Source organism: Curcuma longa, chromosome 9 (assembly GCF_044706935.1).
Source record: "Curcuma longa cultivar G26 ecotype Majalengka, Jawa Barat chromosome 9, ITB_CL_G26_1.1, whole genome shotgun sequence".
In the NCBI taxonomy this organism is placed as follows: Eukaryota; Viridiplantae; Streptophyta; class Magnoliopsida; order Zingiberales; family Zingiberaceae; genus Curcuma; species Curcuma longa.
Genome location: NC_133869.1, coordinates 9177509 through 9198806, shown reverse-complemented (window position 1 = coordinate 9198806; position 21298 = coordinate 9177509). Strand labels below are relative to the sequence as shown.

The following is a 21298-nucleotide window of genomic DNA, read 5'->3' as shown; positions in this document are numbered from 1 at the left end:
TAATTTTAATTATTAAAAATGAGGTATCATTAGTCATTCTATTGTGTGCCATAATTAAAATTCGAACCGTGAATATTTAACAAAGTGCATGATTTTAATAATCATCTATTTATTTATCTTAAATAAGAATTTTTTTATGTAATCTAAATATTTTGTAAGAGATCCTCGTATTAAATAAGATTTTTTTAATAATTCAATTATTTTAGTAAATTTGAAAGTGTGATTTTTTTTAATAATTTAAATTTTTTTAATCATTAAAAGTGTGTGATTCCGCATTTAATAGTCAACGTATTAGAATTTTCATTCATCTTACGATGTAATTTGATAGATTTATTCATTAAATATTTATTCTATAAACTTCAGACGGACAATCTAACGAGGAGGTTTCCAACATTTTGTATATATAGGGCCCCCAATAAATTGGGGTCCTTTTTTTAAAATATTAATTATTATATATATATATATATATATATATATATATTAAGAGAATAAAAAATTATTAATATCTTATTTAGATTTTGGAGAGATTTGGCATGATCATTGGATTTTATAGAGATTTGGCATGGTCATTGGATTTCATAAAAATTTTGGCATGATTCCAATATATTTAATATTTCTCAATTCTTAAAACTCTAATTTTACTAGTTTCTTTATATTCCTCTCCTTCCTTCCTTATTAACCTAATAATCTATTTTACTCAACTTCAAACATTTTACTTATTTGATAGCTTATTTTCTCTCCTCAAGATATTTTCGAGATCATCACAAAGGGTGTAAGGAGAGGAACGATTAGAATTAAGATCTTTTATTACAGATTTTTTGATAATCTTAAAACTTAAAGGTATTGTCTTCCTTATTTCCCTATCAAATCTTTTTTTTATGCTTCTGTTAATTTTTTATTTTCTTATCAATGATTCCTGTTGTAAACTTGTAATCTTATTCGCAGTTAATATTGTTAGTAAATTTTTACAATATAAAGATATGAACATTACTGTTGTATTAGATCAATTAAAAGCTCTTATTTCTTTTTTGAATGAGTATAGAGAAAATGAATTCATATCTGCTATGATTTCTGTTAAAGAAATTACAAATGAAATGAATATAAAATTTTAATTAATAATTTTGCATATCAAAAAGCTAAAAAATTAAATTTTATATAAAAAATTATTTTTAAAATTGATATTTTAATTTATTTAAAAAAAATTTAAACTCACCATTGTCGATCTCAAATTCGAATAAAAAAAGATAAAATTTTTTTTAATAATAATAATTATTTTAAAAAAAATTCGTCTAAGGCCTCCCGAAAGCTTGAGCCGCCCCTGCGACAACTGGGACCCGTATTAACGTTAAATGCGTTGTGGGGTGAAAAATGTAACATGTTATAACGCAGATGTGGCAGTGGACCCCAGCGTTTTGATGAGATGGAGGTGTTATAACGCCTTTAGCGTTGCAGATGCTCTAATGCAATAGTTTGATATCAATTCATCGAATATTTATTTATAAGTCTATGCTGACCGACAATCTACCGTGCAACTCCCATTCTTTTTCAACTAAGCTTGAGATTGACTTTGGCAAGTTTACCGTAGCTCGCGATGCTCCCCTTATATATCTTCTTAAGCTAATTTGCACACTCGACTTATTCACAAAACATTCCAATAATTAATTCTTAAAATCTTGTCAAAATAGGGTCAATAATGAGATGATTTTTTAATTAAATTTAAAATCATGCTCGATTATAAATTAAATTTGTATAAATTTAGATTTAAATATGGTGGTCACCTAAAAATAACATTCTCTCAAATTTTTTCCATTTGTATTAAAATTTTCAATCTGCACCTTGTTTAAATTTTATGTCTTCATATTTGGCATATTATAAATTAAACTTAAATTCACTTAACAACTTCCTCACCTGGGTGATAATTGCATCATCTATTTTAATCATGCAAATAAATCCAATTTTAAATTATCAATATTATCATTAAATCACTGGAGAAAAATAAAAAAATTGCGTTTGCCGAGAGTCGAACCCGGGTCTATTGCTTGGAAGGCAATTATCCTAACCGTTGGACTTCAAACGCTGTTCTGTCTAGTGTAAATTAGTAATATTAATCAATATTTTATGCACATTAAATTTGAGGAGAGGAATGAGAAGAAGTGGAAATTTATATATATATAATTAATATAATAATTTTAAATGGGATAATATTTTGAAGGTCCATTTATAAATGTGCATAAATTAATATTGTTAATATAAATTATTCAATTTTTACAATAACTCAAGTCCATCGCCATGCCATTCGTGTGAGGCTGTTACTTTTCGTACTGTTGACGTGGCAAGTAACCATCCGTGGGTGTGGTTGGGTCGACGAGCATTGGCACTTTAATATTATGTCTTCCCTTGGGTCCGCCTTGCCTCGGATCTTATAGAAAGTGCCGTGTAAACTCGCTCGTCTAGCTTCGATAGGCAACGTCCGTTTATTTTCTCTTCGAATCCTATCCGTTAGATTGTTTTTACAGGATCTTAACCCTAATGACGGGTTGCAATCCAATCCCCCTGTCTGTCTCCGGTTCGAGGACGAGGAGGAGTTGCGACCACTGGGCGAGCGTCGCTGCTGAAGGGATCGAGAGGGATCTGTCTCTGGCGATCGGGGAGCAATGGCCGGGATCGCTATCCTGCTCGATTTGTTGAAGGGCAACACTGGCCTATCCACCCAATCCCACCACTCCTACAGTTTGTTCTCAGCCGCGGTGGCCGCGTCAGCAGCGGCGGCTTCCATCTCCGCCGGGAAGCCTTTTGCCTCTCGAGCAATTTTTGGGTGAGTTTCCATCGCAGTCGAAGCTTTGATCTTCACTATGATATCTGGATCAGCAGAAAGATCGTTAATGTATTCGTGATAGGACATTAAGGTTCTATTTTTTTGCAGTGTTTTGTTTATAAGATCGAGTTGTGCATGTCGCAGATGTGGCAAAATTCCTCCTTTTGGCGTTCTCCTTATTTGACTTTTGTTTTATCGAAATTGTTGCTGCTAATTCGGGCTATCTTAAAAAAAAAACATTTTTTGCTTTCTATTTACATTAGCATCGGTGAAAAAAGTCGCTTGCTTCTTCTGATAGGCAAATGGCCATCAGAATTAAGGTATATTCATGAAGCATTCAACGTAAATGAGCCAAAATTTAGTTATTTGGTGCATTGTGGGTTGTAGCAAGAGAAATCTTGTCTCCTCCATCTGCCTGACATATTTTGGAGTATAGACATTGTAATAAGATATGTACGCTTGTCCTTCCACCTACTTTTGTTATCCTCAATTCTACTGCGTTCCTTTTTTATCTTTTTAGTTTCAGGCTAAATTAGGAAGAAAATGGGGAGGAATCAATTTATGCAATCTCATAAATACAAATAAGTGTTTGCCTTTCTTTCCTTCCAATTTCGTTAAGTAAACAAAACGAATGGAATAGAGTAGAACCATGAGATTCCAATTTATATGTTTTCTTTTCCTTTTACTTAAACTATTTCATTTCCGTCTTATTTCCGCTACTTCATATGCACACATACCCAGCATTAGCTATGATGAAGGGTTCTACTTATCTTTGGCTCACTTTTAGTCATCTTGGTGGTTAAGCATTAAACTTGTTGAAGAAGTAAAATTTGGCCTTTCTCAAGTTGTCTGTATTAAAAATTTTGATTTGGATCACCGAGCAAAATATTCATACTTTGTGCTTCTTTATTATGCCTTCAAGTGATAAAATTAGGGAGAGGTGAGTGATAGGGGTCTCTCTCAATTCCTCCTTTGGCTCCAAAGATTGAAGAACTGATAGTTGACATAGAGAAATGTTTTAAAAGGCAGTTTCAAGTGGTATTTGGTCCATCTAGTGTAAAATGCCTAGGCGGTAGATGGAGACCTAGGTGAAGACCTAGGTCGTCAATATTAAAATAATATTAGAATAAAATGGATTGATATTAACATTAGAAATGATTAATATATATATATATATATAAGTCTCAATTACAACGTAAACAAGTCATAATTCTTTACTAAACTCATAACAGCTACGAAACTCATCATATTTCACGCTGCACTGAAGAAAACATATAAATAAATAACAATGTATATCCAATCAAATAAGTCATAAATAAACATAAAAATCATAAATTCATATTGGCACATTGAAAGAAAATGTACAATGTTATATAACATAACAATCAAGTTAGTTCAAATTAGTATCTTGCTATAATATAAAAAAATGGATAATTAGTGACATACTACTATCATGTAACTTCGTAACAATCAAGTCTAATCCTTTCCAGAAGAAAAAATATCAAAACAATTGGCTTTTCTAATGAACCTGCTTGAACTGCCTGCTTGAGCCTCCCACCAGGACCACCTAGGTCGCTTAAGTAGGCCACTTGGACTGCCTAGGCTGGCTATTGGGACCACCTAGAACGGTTGTCTAGATCACCTAAGTGAACTTCTTAACCACTTTTTGAAACATCCACCTAAAGGGAACAACTTTTTCACTAGATGAAGTATTTTCCTTACATTTCTGCCTAGGTGGTGTCAAGGAGGCGGGCATAGACTGCTTTTGGAAACATGACATAGAGGTTAGATAACAAAGTGAGATGTGTAAATGCATTTGAGCTAGAACCTATTCCTTGCTTTGGACTTACTTTTTAAGTATGGGGTGGAAATGGATGAGAGATGATGAGTGACCTAATTTTGATGTCTCCATCAAGAAAGTTTAATGTTGCATCGAATTTGTGTCATAGAGAATTATGCTTTCCCCTTGATGCCTTGCATCGTTCATTGACAGGGGTGGTCTGGTGTCAATTGGGTGCTGTCCTTGACCGTAGAATTATATTTCAGTTCGTATTGCATGAATATGGTTGTATTTAGCGTGTAGCCCAATTCTGTGAATTCCTACTATTTCTTTCTCTTCGTGGTTATTTAGAAAACACTCTAAAGTTCTCAATCGTCAGACCTACTACAACCAGAAGGTGCTACTTGAGTTCAACTTTTGCTAGTATCCTGGATATCCAACTTATGATGCATGACAATATCCATGTTAATTCTACCAAGGACTTCTGCTAATAACTTTCTAATAAAGAGTTTTGAAACTAAGGCATGAATTTATCTGATTTGTCCATGTTCTCATGTTTCATTCACATTAGATTCAAATTAGGCAGCATAAAGACAAACCATATAAGATCACCTCATCACTTCCAAAGGATTTATGGATGTTGTGATTAACTGAATCAAATAAAATAGTACAAGAATGATAATATAAGTATATAGCTTAGAAAATTTGTAACTTTTTGTCTTCTTTTAGCTGTTTTACACCTGCTAGCTTGGATAACTTGTTCTGGAGTTAATATTACTACCTTATCAAACATTTTATTCCAAAATCACTTGAACTTACTATCAGTCACAACTAATTAGACTTTTAAAAAATTGCTTCATTTTTTCCTTTTTTAATGGTCTCAAGGCGATAACAATCTGTTATGGTTGGAGGAAATTCAATCTTGGGATGAACCAACCTCAGAACATGCGAGATGTAGATTGCTAAACATTGTCTCTCTCATCAATTTTTGTGACCTGTCTTTAACTATCAACTTCTCTGGTGGTTCTTGACAGCTTCAATATGCTACTCTCATCCATCATTCTATATTCCTATTCACTCCTCATTATATTTCTAGGATCTCAAGGGTGAATGCTGAAATTTCTTTTGGCAAATGGAGTATGTTTTAGTTGCATGTTGCTCTTAATTAATAGTACTATTTAAGGAATTTGATTTTTGCCCGTTCAATTTCACATGGATGGTATGATCATTCAGCCGAATGACCTCTATATATCAACTTTTCAGTTATTATGGACTCCCGATTGCTCATTGTGATGCTGGTGCTAGTGCAACATGGAATGAGGAGAAGTTTTCTAGTGTTGAAAGTGATATTGCTTCTGAAAATATTTATCCAGACTCTTTCAAGTATGGGGTGAAAGAGTATCCTATAGAGCTTAAACCTCTGTTTTCAGCATTCGGTCTTAAGTCTCTTGCAGTGACCTCATTGAGATCCTTTTTGTTGTTCTATTTACCTCTATTGGAACCTCGCCTCCCTATGGAAGAGGACGATGATTTCCTGCATGAGGCTCCAGAAGAAAAACCTGTAGATTTGATAACTCCTTTACAGAACTCGTTGAAACAAATTATTCGTGAGGTATGCATTTTAATTTTCTTTATATCTGTATGTGGAAAGTCCTGTGAAATTTTTGGACAGAGGTTCTTAGATTTAGAACTACAAAAAAAAAGCGTAATTGTACATGTATTTAGACATTTTTATGATAGAGTATGATTATTGCATACTTAGCTGTTTGTTTCTTGTAGGCTTATTATATAGTTTATTAGCATATAAGAACGAACATAGAAAAATTTTCATATTGGTAGGGAAAAATGTTTAGGTTCCAGATTTTCAGGAAAAGGGAGATTGAGGTTCAATATGTTATCTTTCATTTAAGTCAAACTTGGATCTCAATGACAACCTTTAATGAAATTCAAATGAATCTGGACATAATTAGTTGAAACTTACAATGAGATAGTTGATTAAATGTTTCATAAATGTGAGGAAGTGTCAAGTTACTATTAGATGAAGTTATATGTAACGCCTCAAGTTAAATTTATTCTTAAGCACTTATTCATTTTCAAGTTTAAAACCTCATGCTCTAGTTTCCATCATCCATCAATATTGGTGCTACCAGTGCCAGATTTTGCTATGTTTGAGAGAATCACCGATAAGACTAGATTATATCTATTTTTGATACTATTAGAGACACCACATTCTAAAATTTTAAAATCAAATATATTAATATATGCAAGTTGTATAATATTTTCTTGGATATCGTGCATATAATTGATCTTATCCTTTTAGTCACTGAAAATTCTTTAACAGTAGGATAAGATTGCATATGCTAACTCTCCTACTACACAATTGCTATAAACTAGAGCATGGAGCTGACTCTCTGTTCGTACTTGTATTTCTTCTGATAGTATTGCTATCCAATATCAGTTTGAAACAAGATTTCCTTATGATGGACTAATTCATTAATGTGAGATTTATGCATTAGCAGTCTCCATTATCACCAATTATCCTATTATTTACTGTATATATATGACTGTCCTAATTAAACACCACTCTGTTTAGCTACTTGCATTTCTTGGTTACTTCCAATAGCAACTTTTAGTCCACATAATATAAAATGTCTTCATGTATTTTAGACTGCTGTTGTAACAAGTAGGCGGGTATTGGAAAGGTTTGCTGTCCATCGTGTGTCTCAAAGAATGGCATGGAAACTTCTTAAAGGTTAGGACCCTACAGTTAAATCTACACATGTGGTTTAGTTAAGTTGTTTAAATTTAAAGAATTCAACAGTTTTTTTGAGGATCTTCATTGATTTATTTATCAACCAATTCTCTTGTTGAGATTTTTTTTTTTTAATTTTCAGTGCTGATTGTTTTCAGTTTTTATACAGATGTTTCTAAATCAGCCAAACGCAAGGCTGAAAGAGGAATGCCAACTCCCATTTTCCTTTATAGTGTCAGTAGATCAACTTTCAGGGGTTAGGCTCTTCTTGCCTTTTATTTCCAGTTAGATATATTTTGTTTCCTAATTGATTAATACCATCTTCTGATTCATGACAGGGCAGTTGTTAGCTGTAGCTGCCACGTGGTTTGTCCAAGTGGTCATTGAGGGTTATAGATGCTTTTTCCGTAAGAACATCAGCAACACTGAAGATATAGACAACATCCAAAAAGTTAGGCTCTTCAGGAAAAAGATATTTGGCACAACTATTAAATGCAGTGCATCACTAGTCTTTGCATCCATTGGAGCTGGCATTGGTGCTCTTTTCCACCCTTCAACTGGCCAGTGGATTGGTAAGTGAACATGTTCATGCATTAAAATCTACATAAATAATTGTAGAATTTGGGGAAAGAGAAAATATTATATCGCTTCATCATGAGATAACTATCAAATGAGTATATAGAGAGACTCATGATAAAACCATGAACCTAGAAGTACTAATATGAGACTGAATAGCCTTTTATCTCCAATACTTTTTAAGTGTGAGAATATATACTATTTATATTTATGTTCAGGTTGCTACATAAACTAGAGAAATCTAAGAAAAAAATATAGATAAGATATGACAATAATCTCATAATGAATTAGAAACATAATACTTTCATGCTGGAGAAACAAAACTTGAAGAGCTATGAAAAACATAGCTAAAGATCCCTTTGGTTTCTAATCAACAAAGCTTTGAAAATAGTTAGTGGAGCATTCAGGCAGTCGGGTTGCGAGAGGTTGTTAATAGTGGTGCTTATGTTTGTGAGGCACAGCCATCAATAGGCATTCGGATCTCAAGCAAAGGTTAGTTATGGCGCTACTTATGTTTACCTAAGGTGATCATCAACAAGCAGTTTAGTTAGGGTGAGAGCAATAGTGGCTGTGCTTGAATTCCCACGAGGCATGGTCGTCAGTAGGAGGTCAAATCCATGTGAGTAGAGATTGGTAGTTGTGATGCGATTGTATAGTACGTGTGTGAGGCATGTTCATTGGTAGGCTACCGGGTCATGCTAAAGGGTGATGTTAGTGACCACATCCTTGGGAAGTCCTTGCCATAAGCGGAGGCTAGTGGTCAGGTCAAGAGAAGAGGCCAATAGTGGTGGTTCACTCCTATGTGGTTTTAGCATTGCTGCTATAGGATTGTGAGCAAAGTCTAATATTGGCGATGATCACATCCCTTGGAATTCCTCACTACGAGTGGAGGGCTCACAAACAAGGGACTCCAAATTTGAGATGTGGGCAACTCCCTTATAAGTGCAACTACATAGATTGTTAAACTTGCTCTTGATGATAAAGGCGGTCACGTTAGTTGCAGGAACAATATGGCATAGTTGGCTTGCATCTGGTATGACAACTTAATGCCAATGGTTGTTTCCTTTGACATACAATGAGTTGCTCCATCTAGGTGGTATTATTTTTGGAATTGACCTGAGCCATGATGATTGCGAGCACAATTTGGAACTTAACATTGTTCACAAAGGAAGCATTCCTTGTCAGTCTTGTACTCTTCAAATTTCTTGTCTACAATCAGTGCCATTATTAGCGATTGGGTGGCATCACAGAGAAGAACAACACTCATCTAGTAGCGAAGTAGACCACAAGCGAGGAGATCTAGTCAAGTTTGATGAAGGAAGATTCCTTTGCAACTGTGTGTGTGGAAGTAGGAGCACTTAGAGCATATCTTGTGGATGCCACACTAGGCTCCCTCCTAGTTACTACTGCAATAGAAGTGCTATTATTGGGGCTCATGGTGGTTTGCAATGATGGGCTTGATGTTGATCAGCGCAAGTAGTCCCTCGTTCTGACAACTAGGCTTGCTCGATGGTTTTGTTGACCTCATGTTACAGATGGTCATTGTAAATAGGTCACAAATGTTACATTGTGAAAGGTCACTATCCCCCCTTTGTACCTATCTTGTTTCAATTTGTATCCATGATACGCATAGACTTAGAATAATTATAAGAATGCCTTCTTACCATTTTGTCGCAACTTGGTACCAAGCCTCAATTGTAGCCTGGAGCTTGCCTTCTTATCTCTAACTCATTTACATTGGTTCCAACATCTGAAATATAACAGTGTTCTTACTCAAACCTTTACCATCAATAGGACATTATATTCCTAATGTATAATACTCCGACAAAAAAACATAATGACTAAGCTATACGTTTGAGATTAAAGATTATAGACCCTTCACTAAGAACTATGATTCTTCTTTATTCAATGTCCTGCAGGCTGTGCCATTGGAGATTTTGCCGGGCCTATCGTCGCCATTGTTTGTTTGGAGAAAGTTGATTTGGAGATTTGAGAATGCTGATGCAGCCACCCCCACAATTTCTTTCGCAATGGAAATTATGCAAGCTGTTGCTGTTGTTGTTGCTTCATTGACATGCTAAAATCTCCACACACTTGCGAGTTTCAGCTCCAGGAATGTCAATAAAAACCTGGTTCTAGTTGACGAGAAACAATTGGTCTTCAATGCATTGGTTAGTAATTTGATATTTATAATTCATCATGTAACAAAGAGCAAACATCTGCAGCAAAATCTGGGGTGCTGCAGCTACTGATATATAACTTGAGATGAAACAAGTGTCTTAACTGTTCTTGACGAAGTTCCTGAAAATTTGGATGGGTTTTGTTTATCAAAACTAGAGATATTTTTATTTGCCTTTTTATTTATTTATATTTATTTTGCAATAAACATATTTGTTTGATTTTTAATAGAGATGTTTTTCTTGCAAGAAATATCTTGGCAAAAGTTAAATGGGCATCTCTTTATTTCTAAATAATCAAAGGGACATTTTATTTTGATTTTTTATTAAAAAAATATCTTATCTCATTCTTCGTGTATAATTACTTAAATATTTTTTATGCTGTTCTGTACAGGATTATTCTTTTCTATTTAAATTTTAATTTTTGAATTGATCGGATGTATTGTAATAGGTACGGTTTCATAACTATTATACACGTTATATCAATTATAATTTCGTAATTATTATAATATGTTTGACATATTTAACGTTCAAAAATATTCTTGTTGTAGTAATTATGATTTTATAGTTGTTACAATATATACTTAACATGTTTAAAATTATTCATGTTGTAGCGGTTAAGATTTTATAGTTGTTATAATTGAGATTCAATTTTGTTTATCTATCATTATGTTGTAGCAGTTATGATTGCATAGTTGTTATAATATGAATTCAATCATGTTCATCAATCATTTACATTGTAATAGTTACGAAATCATAACTGTTACAATATAATTTCAAACTGCTCACTTAATATTTACATTGTAGTAATTAAGAAATCATAGTTGTTAAACATGTATAGTAGTTATGATTTCGTAGCTATTATAACGCATCCAATCGATTCAAAAATTAGACGAGAAATTTATGTAAGAGAATAGTTATTGAAGATATTTAGATAAATGTACACGGTTGACCAGTCAGATGAAATGTCATTTTGATAAAAAAAAAATTAAAATGAAATTAAAGGATGCTCTTTTAATTTTCACCCTATTTATATCATCTTCAATGTTTAATCCTTTTATAAAATGGAAATGAAAAAAAGTGTTCACAAACACACAAATGAAATATATACCACTTTTGATATTTTGATATTGTATTGGGTTATGCTTAGTATCATTTTACGATTTATTTAATCAATTTAATAATAATAAATTTAATTATTTTTTATAATAGTAAATTATTTGCTTCATGATTAATTAGATTGTTAATTATTAAGTTTAATTATATTTATTTTTATAATAAGTTACATTTATAAATTGAGTCATATTTTATTTTTAAAATTTACAATATTGAAATAGTTTTAAATTCGAACATTTTAAAATTCTTCATTATTGAGTATATTAATTAACAACAATTTTAAATTTTTAAGTAAGTAATTTTCTAACATTTACTTTTTTTAATTTAAGCTTCATAATTATTCCAAATTGTAATAATTATAATCTAAAAATTTAATAAAAATAATAATTTCATTTTAAGATATTTCTAAACTAATAACTATAGTTGTCTCAACTATATAGACGGTCTATTTTTAAAGAGAATAAATAAAGAGCATTTTACCCAAAACACCCTTGATAATATCTTATTACCAAAAGATCTTCAAAATATTCTAATTTTATTGTTAAATTGGGATTTTCAATATAAAGACTAATTTATAAATCAATTTCCATTTTAATATATGAAAACAAAATCACACAAGATTATTATAAATTAGGTTATTATAAATTGTAATCGAAACTCCTGTAGATCTCGAAAAAGAATCTAATTATATTCGACTTATTGTATGTAATCTTGCCCATTGGTTAGTAATTTGATATTTATAATTCATCATGTAACAAAGAGCAAACATCTGCAGCAAAATCTGGGGTGCTGCAGCTACTGATATATAACTTGAGATGAAACAAGTGTCTTAACTGTTCTTGACAAAGTACTGAAAATTTAGATGGGTTTTGTTATCAAAAATTGAGATATTTTTATTTGCCTTTTTATTTATTTATATTTATTTTGCAATAAACATATTTGTTTGATTTTTAATAGAGATGTTTTTCTTGCAAGAAATATCTTGGCAAGTGAAAAGAACATCTCTTTATTTCTAAATCATTAAAGAGACGTTCCACTTTGATTTTTTATTAAAAAAATATTTTATTTCATTGTTAATCGTGTATAATTATTCAAATATTTTTCAGTATTGTTCTATATAGTATTGTTATTTTATGTCTAAATTTAAATTTTTGAATTGATCGGATGTATTGTAACAATTAGGTTTAGTAGATACTACACTTCTTGTATCAATTGCGATTCCGTAGTTGTTACAATGTATCTAACATACTTAAAGTTTAAAAATATTCACGTTGTAGTAATTATGATTTTATAGTTATTATAATATATACTTAATATATTTAAAATTATTCATGTTGTAATAGTTATGATTTTGTAGTTGTTACAATAGAGATTCAATCTTATTTATCTACTATTTATGTTGTACCAGTTATGATTGTATAGTTGTTATAATGTAGATTCAATCATATTCATCAATTATTCACGTTGTAGTAGTTACGAAATCGTAGCTGCTACAATATAGATTCGATCTGCTCACTTAACATTTACATTGTAGTAGTTATGAAATCATAGTTGCTATAACATGTATAGTAGTTATGGTTTCGTAACTGTTACAATGTATTCAATCAGTTTAAAAATTAAGCGAGAGATAACAGTATAGAATAATTATTGAAGGTATTTAGATAAATATATATGGTTAAACAGTGAAATGAAATGTCATTTTGATAAAAAAAAATTAAAGTGGAATAAAATAGAGCTCTTTTGATTTTTGCCCTATTTATATCCTCTTCAATGTTTAATCTTTTTATAAAATGAAAAAGAAAAAAAGTGTTCACAAACACACAAATGAAATATATACCACTTTTGATATTTTGATATTGTATTGGGTTATGCTAGTATAATTTTACAATTTATTTAATCAAATTAATAATAATAAATTTAATTATTTTTTATAATAGTAAGTTATTTGCTTCATGATTAATTAGATTGCTTATTTTTTACTTTAATTATTAAGTTTAATTAGATTTATTTTTTAATAATAAGTTATATTTATAAATTGAGTCATATTTTATTTTTAAATTTTAAAATATTGAAATAGTTTTAAATTCGAACATTTTAAAATTCTTCATTATTGAGTATATTAATTAACGTAACAACAATTTTAAATTTTTAAGCAAGTAATTTTTTAACATTTAATTTTTTTTAATTTAAGCTTCATAATTATTGCAAATTGTAATAATTATAATCTTAAAATTTAATAAAAATAATAATTTCATTGATATTTCTAAACTAATAACTATAGTTGTCTCAACTATATAGACGGTCTATTTTTAAAGCAAGAGCATTTTACCCAAAACACCCTTGATAATATCTTATTACCAAAATATCTTCAAAATATTCTAGTTTTATTGTTAATTTGGGATTTTCAATATAAAGACTAATTTATAAATCAATTTCCATTTTAATAAATGAAAACAAAATCACACAATTATTTATTGCAAATTTGGTTATTATAAAATATCGAAATGAGTCGGATTATATTAGACCTATCGTATCTAACTTTGCCCTGTATTATAAAAAATTATTTTCGCGACTAAAATATGTGATCATGATATCACACGATAATAATTTTATGATCTGAGAGAAGGTAAATCGAGAAGCTGCAGTTGACTACGATGAAAGAGGACATTACCGCTAAGCTTCACAGATATTCAACCTTTGCCCACTTTAACAATTCTTTTTTGTCATAACCTACTCAGTTATGTCTCCGGAGCAAAGCAAAGGCTCTCTTAATTTACTATAGTTGTAGATAATGTTAATTTGAGATTTTCATAGAGTTGATTTGTATATGGGCCAAATTTTGAGCTAAAAAAAATCTTCTTTAATTTTAGGGAAAAATGTTTTGGAACTTGAAAAAGCATGACTAAATATACTTGTCTCTTATTAGTCACAGAATAATTAAAAACTAATTTATAAAATAGATTTTAGATTAGAAAATTAAATTTTTATACCAAATATCTAAAATGAGATGGAAACGTAATGTATGAGGAAATCATGATTAGCACTAGGATTAGATGTGATATTAATTATTATAGTCAATGCTTGTTAGGTGAAGGCATGAAATAAATAGGAGTTAATACATGTTTACTAAATGATCAAACTTTAACAATAAATATTTTTCCTTCTCGATTTCAAATCTCAAATCGTGCCAGTGTTCAAATGGTGCCGCTGTCTCAATCTTTAACTAAAACAATTTTGACATTTTGACGTACGATGTCGATGATAAATTATTGAAGGTGAAAGGGAGAAAATGATAAAGAAGAAAAAGACAAGGCCACTGTAGAATTAAATTTTGTTTTCCATCTGGAATGTTATCATTTGAACGTTATTTTGCATAAAACTAAAATAATATATCTCAATTTTAACATCCTGATGCCCCGTACCTCATCTCAACATCTCGGTTAGCCTCCTAAAAGTTAAAGTCCAGATCGGTAATATCATCTTGGCCAGTCTCATCTCGGTATCTTGATCGTCTCATCCCGGCCAGCATAGGCTCAATCTTGGTATCTTGATCGTCTCGTCTCGATCAGCTTTGTCTCGCACCTGTCTCAGCTAGTCACGTCTCGATAGTTTAGACCGTCTTGTCTCGGCCAACTTCATCTCAGCTTCTTGGTCATCTTGTCTCGACCAGCCTCGTCTCGATGTCTCGATCGTCTCGTCTCGATCAGTCTCATCTCGGTAGTTCAGTCGTTTCGTCTCGGCTAGCCTCGTCTCGGCATTTCGATTGTCTCATCTCGGCCAGCTTCACCTTGACCATCTCGGCTAGCCTCGTCTCACTAGTCACTAGTCTCATCTCGGTCGACCTCGTCTCGGTAGCTCGGTCGTCTAGGTCACTCTGCCTCGGCTGACTCCATCTTGAGCTCCACCTCCACGTCTTCTGTGAACCGCTATCTTACATGTCCTACCAAAGAGGAATGCGAATATTCTCGCAGATACATGACAGTCTGAGAATGAATAGGCGGTTACGAGGTTGTTAGAATCAGTCCCCTCGGATATCTCTTTTTCTGTAAATAAGGCCAAAATGAAATGATCGTCGGATCTGGTCCCCTTTGCAAGTTGCTATAAGGGCACTATCTCATCCAACGTGGAGATGCCTTAAGCAGACTATAAAAAGCCTAACCCACAACTTTATTCCAGGTTTGCTCTGAAAATTCTACTAGTATTATCTTCTTTTCCTATCCACATTTCATCATCTTCCTCACCCTAACTTAAACGTCGGAGTAGTCTGTCGAAATTTTCTGACACCAATCTAACCTCTCCTTGAAGTGTGTTTCAGGTCCTGATCGTCTCCCGTGTCCTAGCTCATCTAGGAGGTCCGTCCACCTCGGATTACTCATTGACTGATGACTTGACCATCCGTGATATTTGATCAGAACACATACCATGAGATATGATACATTTCGACTATTTCGATTGACACGATATGAGATTTCAAAACGTGATAAAGTCACAATCATTGCTTTGGACTTAAAGAAAATGATACCTTATTTCAAGGCCTTCCAAGTTGAGAGGTAGTGCTCAGATAGGGACTGCTCACTTGCTGCCAACTTCTGTTTCCCAGCTAACCTTACAAAAGCCACACAAACACACACATAAATTAAAAGAACTCCTCCCTTCAATCTCAATCAACAATTGAAGAAACTGAAAGTTTGTCTGATGTTATGTGTCTTTTCATTCAATAATTGTAATTAGTTGAAAAGAAAAAGAGCCTAAATATGAAGGCTTTAGGAATGGAAGTGTACCAGATGATCATTCTTACTGATAATTCTAAATGCCAAAGTTGTTAGAGAAATAAGATGCTTGTCTCTGTCAGAGAGAACCAACAACCGTTGAGAAGTACGCTTCAGAATTCCCACACCAAACACATTGCTTCGAAGAAGAGAAATCAATGGCGGCGAAGAACAGAGATGAGAAGTGAAGGATTTTTAAATTTCTTTCGTAGTTAGCCAACAAACAAAGCAGTAGGTGAGTGATATAGTTGGCCTGATCTTGTCTTTAAAGGCTGCCATCGATCTCTTCATTGGAGACGACGACGAACCATGAGGCGATCGGGGCTCATCTTCTTGCTCCTCGCCATCGCGTTGGTGTCTCCCAGTGCAGGTTCTTCTGCTTAATCTGTTCTAAGATGATTGCGAGGTTTATATACGTTTCTTAGTTCTTCTGCTGTTCTTGATGATGCAGTACTGGCTTTCGATCCCTTGGATCCGACTGGGAACATCACCATCAAATGGGATGTGATTTCTTGGACTCCTGACGGTTATGTGGTTAGATATCTATCTATCGAGTTTTGATATTCTGCGCGACATTATCGTGCGTGCCCGTGCGCGACAGCCAATCCACCGTCCATCACGCGCGATTGTGTAAATTTGACCGTCCAAAAGTAGGAATGCACAGTGTCGCTCCCTCGACCCCCGCCGCTTCCGATCGCCCGTCGCTGCGCCGTCCGACCACCGTCGGCAGCCGGACCAGGCCCGATCGACGCACCACTCGCCGGCACATCGACAGGTGCCGGATTCCAGTCGGATTGTGGCCGGAATCCGGTCGCAATTCGGCCGGAATCTGGCACGGCCACTACTCGTCGTGATTCCGGCGAATCGCGGCCAGAAATCGGCCGCAATTCGCCCGCAAGTGGCTCGGCACCGCAATCGGAGATTTTCGGCCAAATTCGCCGGATTCTGGCCACTATCCGGCCGGAATCCGGCGCCGGCCGGTGCGCCGGTGAGTCGCGCGTCGATCGCGCCCGGTCCGGCGGTGGCCAGATGGCGCGGCGACGGCGGCGGCAACGGGCACGGATTGCGGGTGTCGCGCAAGGGTCGCGTATTTCTCCGTCGCGCATAATATCAAAACTTTCTATCTATCTGTCAATCTATCTAGTCCTTTTGAGCTTAACAGAGAACTTGTGATGGAAGGCGATGGTGGCGATGAACAACTTCCAGATGTACCGGCACATAATGAGCCCGGGGTGGACGTTGGGGTGGACGTGGGCGAAGAAGGAGGTGATCTGGTCCATGGTGGGAGCTCAGACCACCGACCAAGGAGACTGCACCAAGTTCAAGGGCAACATCCCTCACTGCTGCAAGAAGACGCCGACCGTGGTGGACCTGCTCCCCGGAGTCCCGTACAACCAGCAGATCGCCAACTGCTGCAAGGGAGGAGTCGTCGCCTCCTACGGCCAGGACCCCGCCGGTGCAGTTTCAGCATTCCAGGTCAGTGTCGGACTCTCCGGCACCTCTAACAAGACTGTCAAGCTGCCCAAGAACTTCACCTTGCTCGGGCCAGGACCTGGCTACACCTGCGGGCCGGCGAAGATCGTGCCTTCCACCCTGTTTTGGACTCCCGATCACCGTCGCAAAACTCAAGCACTCAGTAATTAATAAGCTCTTCTTCTTCTTCTTCTTCTTCTTCTTGCTTGTTCATGCTTGATTGCACTGATGATGAATCGTGTGCGTGCAGTGACATGGAAGGTTACCTGCACCTACTCGCAGATTCTGGCGTCGAAGCACCCGTCCTGCTGCGTCTCCTTCTCCTCCTTCTACAACGACACCATCATTCCTTGCCAGTCCTGTTCTTGCGGCTGCGAGAACAAGAACTGCATTGAGTATGTGTTCCAGTTTCAGCCATTAGAGATTAAATTCTAGGTTTTCATTGATGATGATGATGAAACAGGAGTGATTCAGATCAAATTACCATGCCGGGGATCAACACGCCCAGCAAGGATAACTCACCCTTGCTGCAATGCACACACCACATGTGCCCTGTTCGTGTCCACTGGCATGTGAAGATCAACTACAAGGAGTACTGGCGTGCCAAGATCGCCATCACCAACTTCAACTACAGGATGAACTACACACAGTGGACGCTCGTGGTGCAGCATCCCAACCTCGACAATGTCACCGAGGTCTTCAGCTTCGAGTACAAACCCCTCCTGCCATACCCATCCATCAGTAAGTCGACAGGATGATGCACAGATTAATACTTGCTTCCCTCTGAAACATGCTCCTTCTTCTGCTTGTAGATGACACCGGCATGTTCTATGGGATGAAGTTCTACAACGACCTGCTCATGGAGGCTGGAACTTACGGCAATGTTCAGTCTGAGCTGCTGCTGAAGAAGGACGCGAATACCTTCACGTTCAAGCAAGGATGGGCGTTCCCTCGAAAAGTGTATTTCAATGGCGATGAGTGCATGCTTCCGCTGCCGGATGTTTATCCCCATTTGCCCAATTCTTCTCCGGTGAGCTCTGGATTGGGCTTTCACAGCTTCGCGACGGCGTTGCTTGCTCTGCTCTTGTTGACGGTTTGGTAGATTGGAAGATTGTGATTCGAGCAGTGTAAATACATATGCTGGATCTCGCATTGGAATGAATACCCACCCAAATTTTCCTTTTTTTTTTGGGTTTCTGTTGATCTTATTTGTTGTAAGCATGTTCGATGCTAAAATGAAAAGAAGTTGCAGATTCTTGAGTTGCCATTATTCGGTTCTCATTTGTATCTTGGTGTTGTTGATTCTCCGTTTGGCATCTCAAACTGTTAATAAAATAGAGAAGTTTATAACAGTTTCCGGGATATAACTGAGTTGATTATGACGGATCAGAATTGCAGAAGAGGACAAAAGTTTGAATCTCGATGAAACCGAGATAATACTTTCCTCCATAATTACCTCCTCACAGACCGTGTGGGACTGATCGTGTGGGACTGCTGGGGTAGCGAATTCTATCTTTGCAGAAGAAGAAAAATTTATAACAATGTGATGCAATGTGACGTGTGATGTGATAGCCTTTATGATAAGTTACGCTCTTATAGTCGAGGTTCAAACAAAGGTCCAAGCTCATCCTGACCTAACAGTCCAAGTCAACATAGGCCAAGGAAAAATGACTCCATCCTGATAAAGCATGGGTGAGATTAGACGTCATTTCAACCTCTGACGCTATTTTGTGGTTAGACATATTCTCGGCCACTGACATAATCTTGACCTCGAGTTACAATTCCACATACTCTCATGCTCATTCCATATTCTAAGTATGGGTCTTTGGTCTCCTCGTACGCTTTTATAATAATGCCGCTCTAGTCAACATGGAGATGCTCTCCAACAGCTATATAAACCCTATAAAAAGATTTATTCGAGATCCTTTTTTTCTTCACTTTCTCTTTCTTTAAAAATCATCTTCTTTTCTGCATAATCCTAACTTGAATATCAGAGTGGTCTGTCAAAATTATTCGGTATCAATTTAATCTCTCGTTGAAATGTGTTTCAAGTTCTCTTCGTCTTTTCCAAAAGGATCTTTTCGGAAGTTATGTATGTCAGATCGTTCATTGACTAATGACTTGATTATTATTAGTATTTGATCAGAACACAAAGTTTCTGAAGATGATAACAGAAAACTACTCACTATCTAGTTTTCATATCAAAAAATTGAGTAGGTTATAACTGCAACAAAGTAATCTATTGCCTGAAATTACGCTTCGATTATAAGAATATTCTAACTCCAATCTCAGCAAATCACTACTTGAAATTAAGTTTCATAGATTGGGTTTCAAGGATCCAAAAGCTTCAGCGTGTTATTCTTTTCAGAAAGATATATCTCCTTATTTGGTCATTCCTAATTCATGTCTAGTACAAACAATAACTCATCACTTGTCAATAAAGAGATCATTAGACAGCCCTCGAATATCCTTCTCCTAACTGTTTACGAGATCATCACAAATTCTAGATATAAGGAGGAGGTTCTTCTAGCCAAAGAAAAGTCTCTGAACCTAACAAACTCACAATGGGGATTAAAAGGGGGTCAAGACGGGCATTGACATAGCTACTTCGACGTCCAAGTTAATAGGAGATTCTTAGATGGAGAAGATAGAAGGAAATGTGATTATGCTTGTGTATGTACTTGCGCCTGCTGAAGCAGACTTCCTTTTATACTACTATTGATCTCCGTGTTTCCCTAATTTGCATCGTTACCAATCACACTCTGGTTGTGGAGAGGTCATATTGTCCCATGTTCTCTGTTTTCATCGTGAAGTCGGTACAATAGTGTCACGTCCTTCCACGTTTTCTGTATTTGTCACGAGGAATGACCAAATCTGTGGTCCCGAGATATAATGTGGACGCGAAAGAATCAGAGGGCCGAGTTGAGAGGTGTCGGGTATGGTTGAAATGAGGATGTCGATCAAACTGAGATGCATCTAGCGCGGCCAAAGCAAGGAGAACAAGCCTATCTAAGCTGAGAGTTGTTGAGAGCGATCGAAGCGGTTGGGCTTGATCGAGCTGATGATTGTCGACCAAATTGAGACGCGTCAAGCGCAACCAAAGCAAAGAGGTCGAGTCTAACCAAGCTGAGAGGCTTCAAGAGCGGCCTAGCGTTGGTATCATTTAAGTAACTCGTTCCTCAGGAACAACAAGTGTCTCCCGAGTCCCCCCGGGTACTAAGCTGTCCGCCATCCAACGGCTATCCATCCTCCTTCATATATTAACGGTCTGGATCTGATGTGAATCGTCTATAAAGCGGCCCGCCGTCGCTTCTCTCCGAACGAGTAGGGTTTTTCAGTGCGGATGAAAGTCTGATCGGAGGAGGAAAGTCTGATCGCTTCCAATTCTTGTTCTGTTCGTGGATTGAAGTCTACGCCCAGCAATGTTCTTAGAGGAAAGGTAAATCTAAATTTTGATAAACCCTAAATTTTCGTTCTTCCAATTCTTGTTCTGTTCGTGGATTGAAGTCTACGATCAACCAGCAATGTTCTTCGTTTTCTTATTTGCTCCTTATTTGTCGCGGAGTTCAATTCTTCATTTTGATTTTTCTTGATTGTATCTGGTTTAATTTACTTTTGATGATTCGGTTCCTTGATTTATCCCTTTTCCATGGCGAGAAGGTAGATTTGATGCGATCTCCCAAATATTCACTCAAAATATTATCAAACCCTTTTCCATGGCGAAAGGTAAATCTAAATTTTGATAAACCCTAAATTTTCGTTCTTCCAATTCTTGTTCTGTTCGTGGATTGAAGTCTACGATCAACCAGCAATGTTCTTAGTTTTCTTATTTGCTCCTTA

General features: G+C 35.5%; 2 protein-coding genes and 1 non-coding gene across 3 annotated transcripts; 2 read left to right on the top strand and 1 right to left on the bottom strand.

Annotated features, from left to right (window-relative positions):
- Positions 1–2005: 2005 nt before the first annotated feature.
- Positions 2006–2077, bottom strand: TRNAG-UCC (transfer RNA glycine (anticodon UCC)). Its single transcript has one exon. It is a non-coding gene; the product is annotated as a tRNA-Gly (tRNA).
- Positions 2078–2565: 488 nt separating this feature from the next.
- Positions 2566–10256, top strand: LOC141835071 (uncharacterized). Its single transcript, XM_074722497.1, has 6 exons — positions 2566–2815; positions 5859–6207; positions 7263–7347; positions 7517–7603; positions 7686–7919; positions 9843–10256. The coding sequence occupies exons 1-6, from the start codon at positions 2655–2657 to the stop codon at positions 9914–9916; spliced, it is 990 nt and encodes a 329-aa protein (XP_074578598.1). The 5' UTR covers positions 2566–2654; the 3' UTR covers positions 9917–10256.
- A 6908-nt stretch (positions 10257–17164) lies between these two features.
- On the top strand, positions 17165–18560 carry LOC141835070 (COBRA-like protein 4). Its single transcript, XM_074722495.1, has 4 exons — positions 17165–17621; positions 17709–17853; positions 17922–18199; positions 18271–18560. Exons 1-4 carry the CDS (start codon positions 17168–17170, stop codon positions 18558–18560), a joined length of 1167 nt encoding a protein of 388 aa, XP_074578596.1. The 5' UTR covers positions 17165–17167.
- The last annotated feature ends 2738 nt before the right edge of the window (positions 18561–21298 follow it).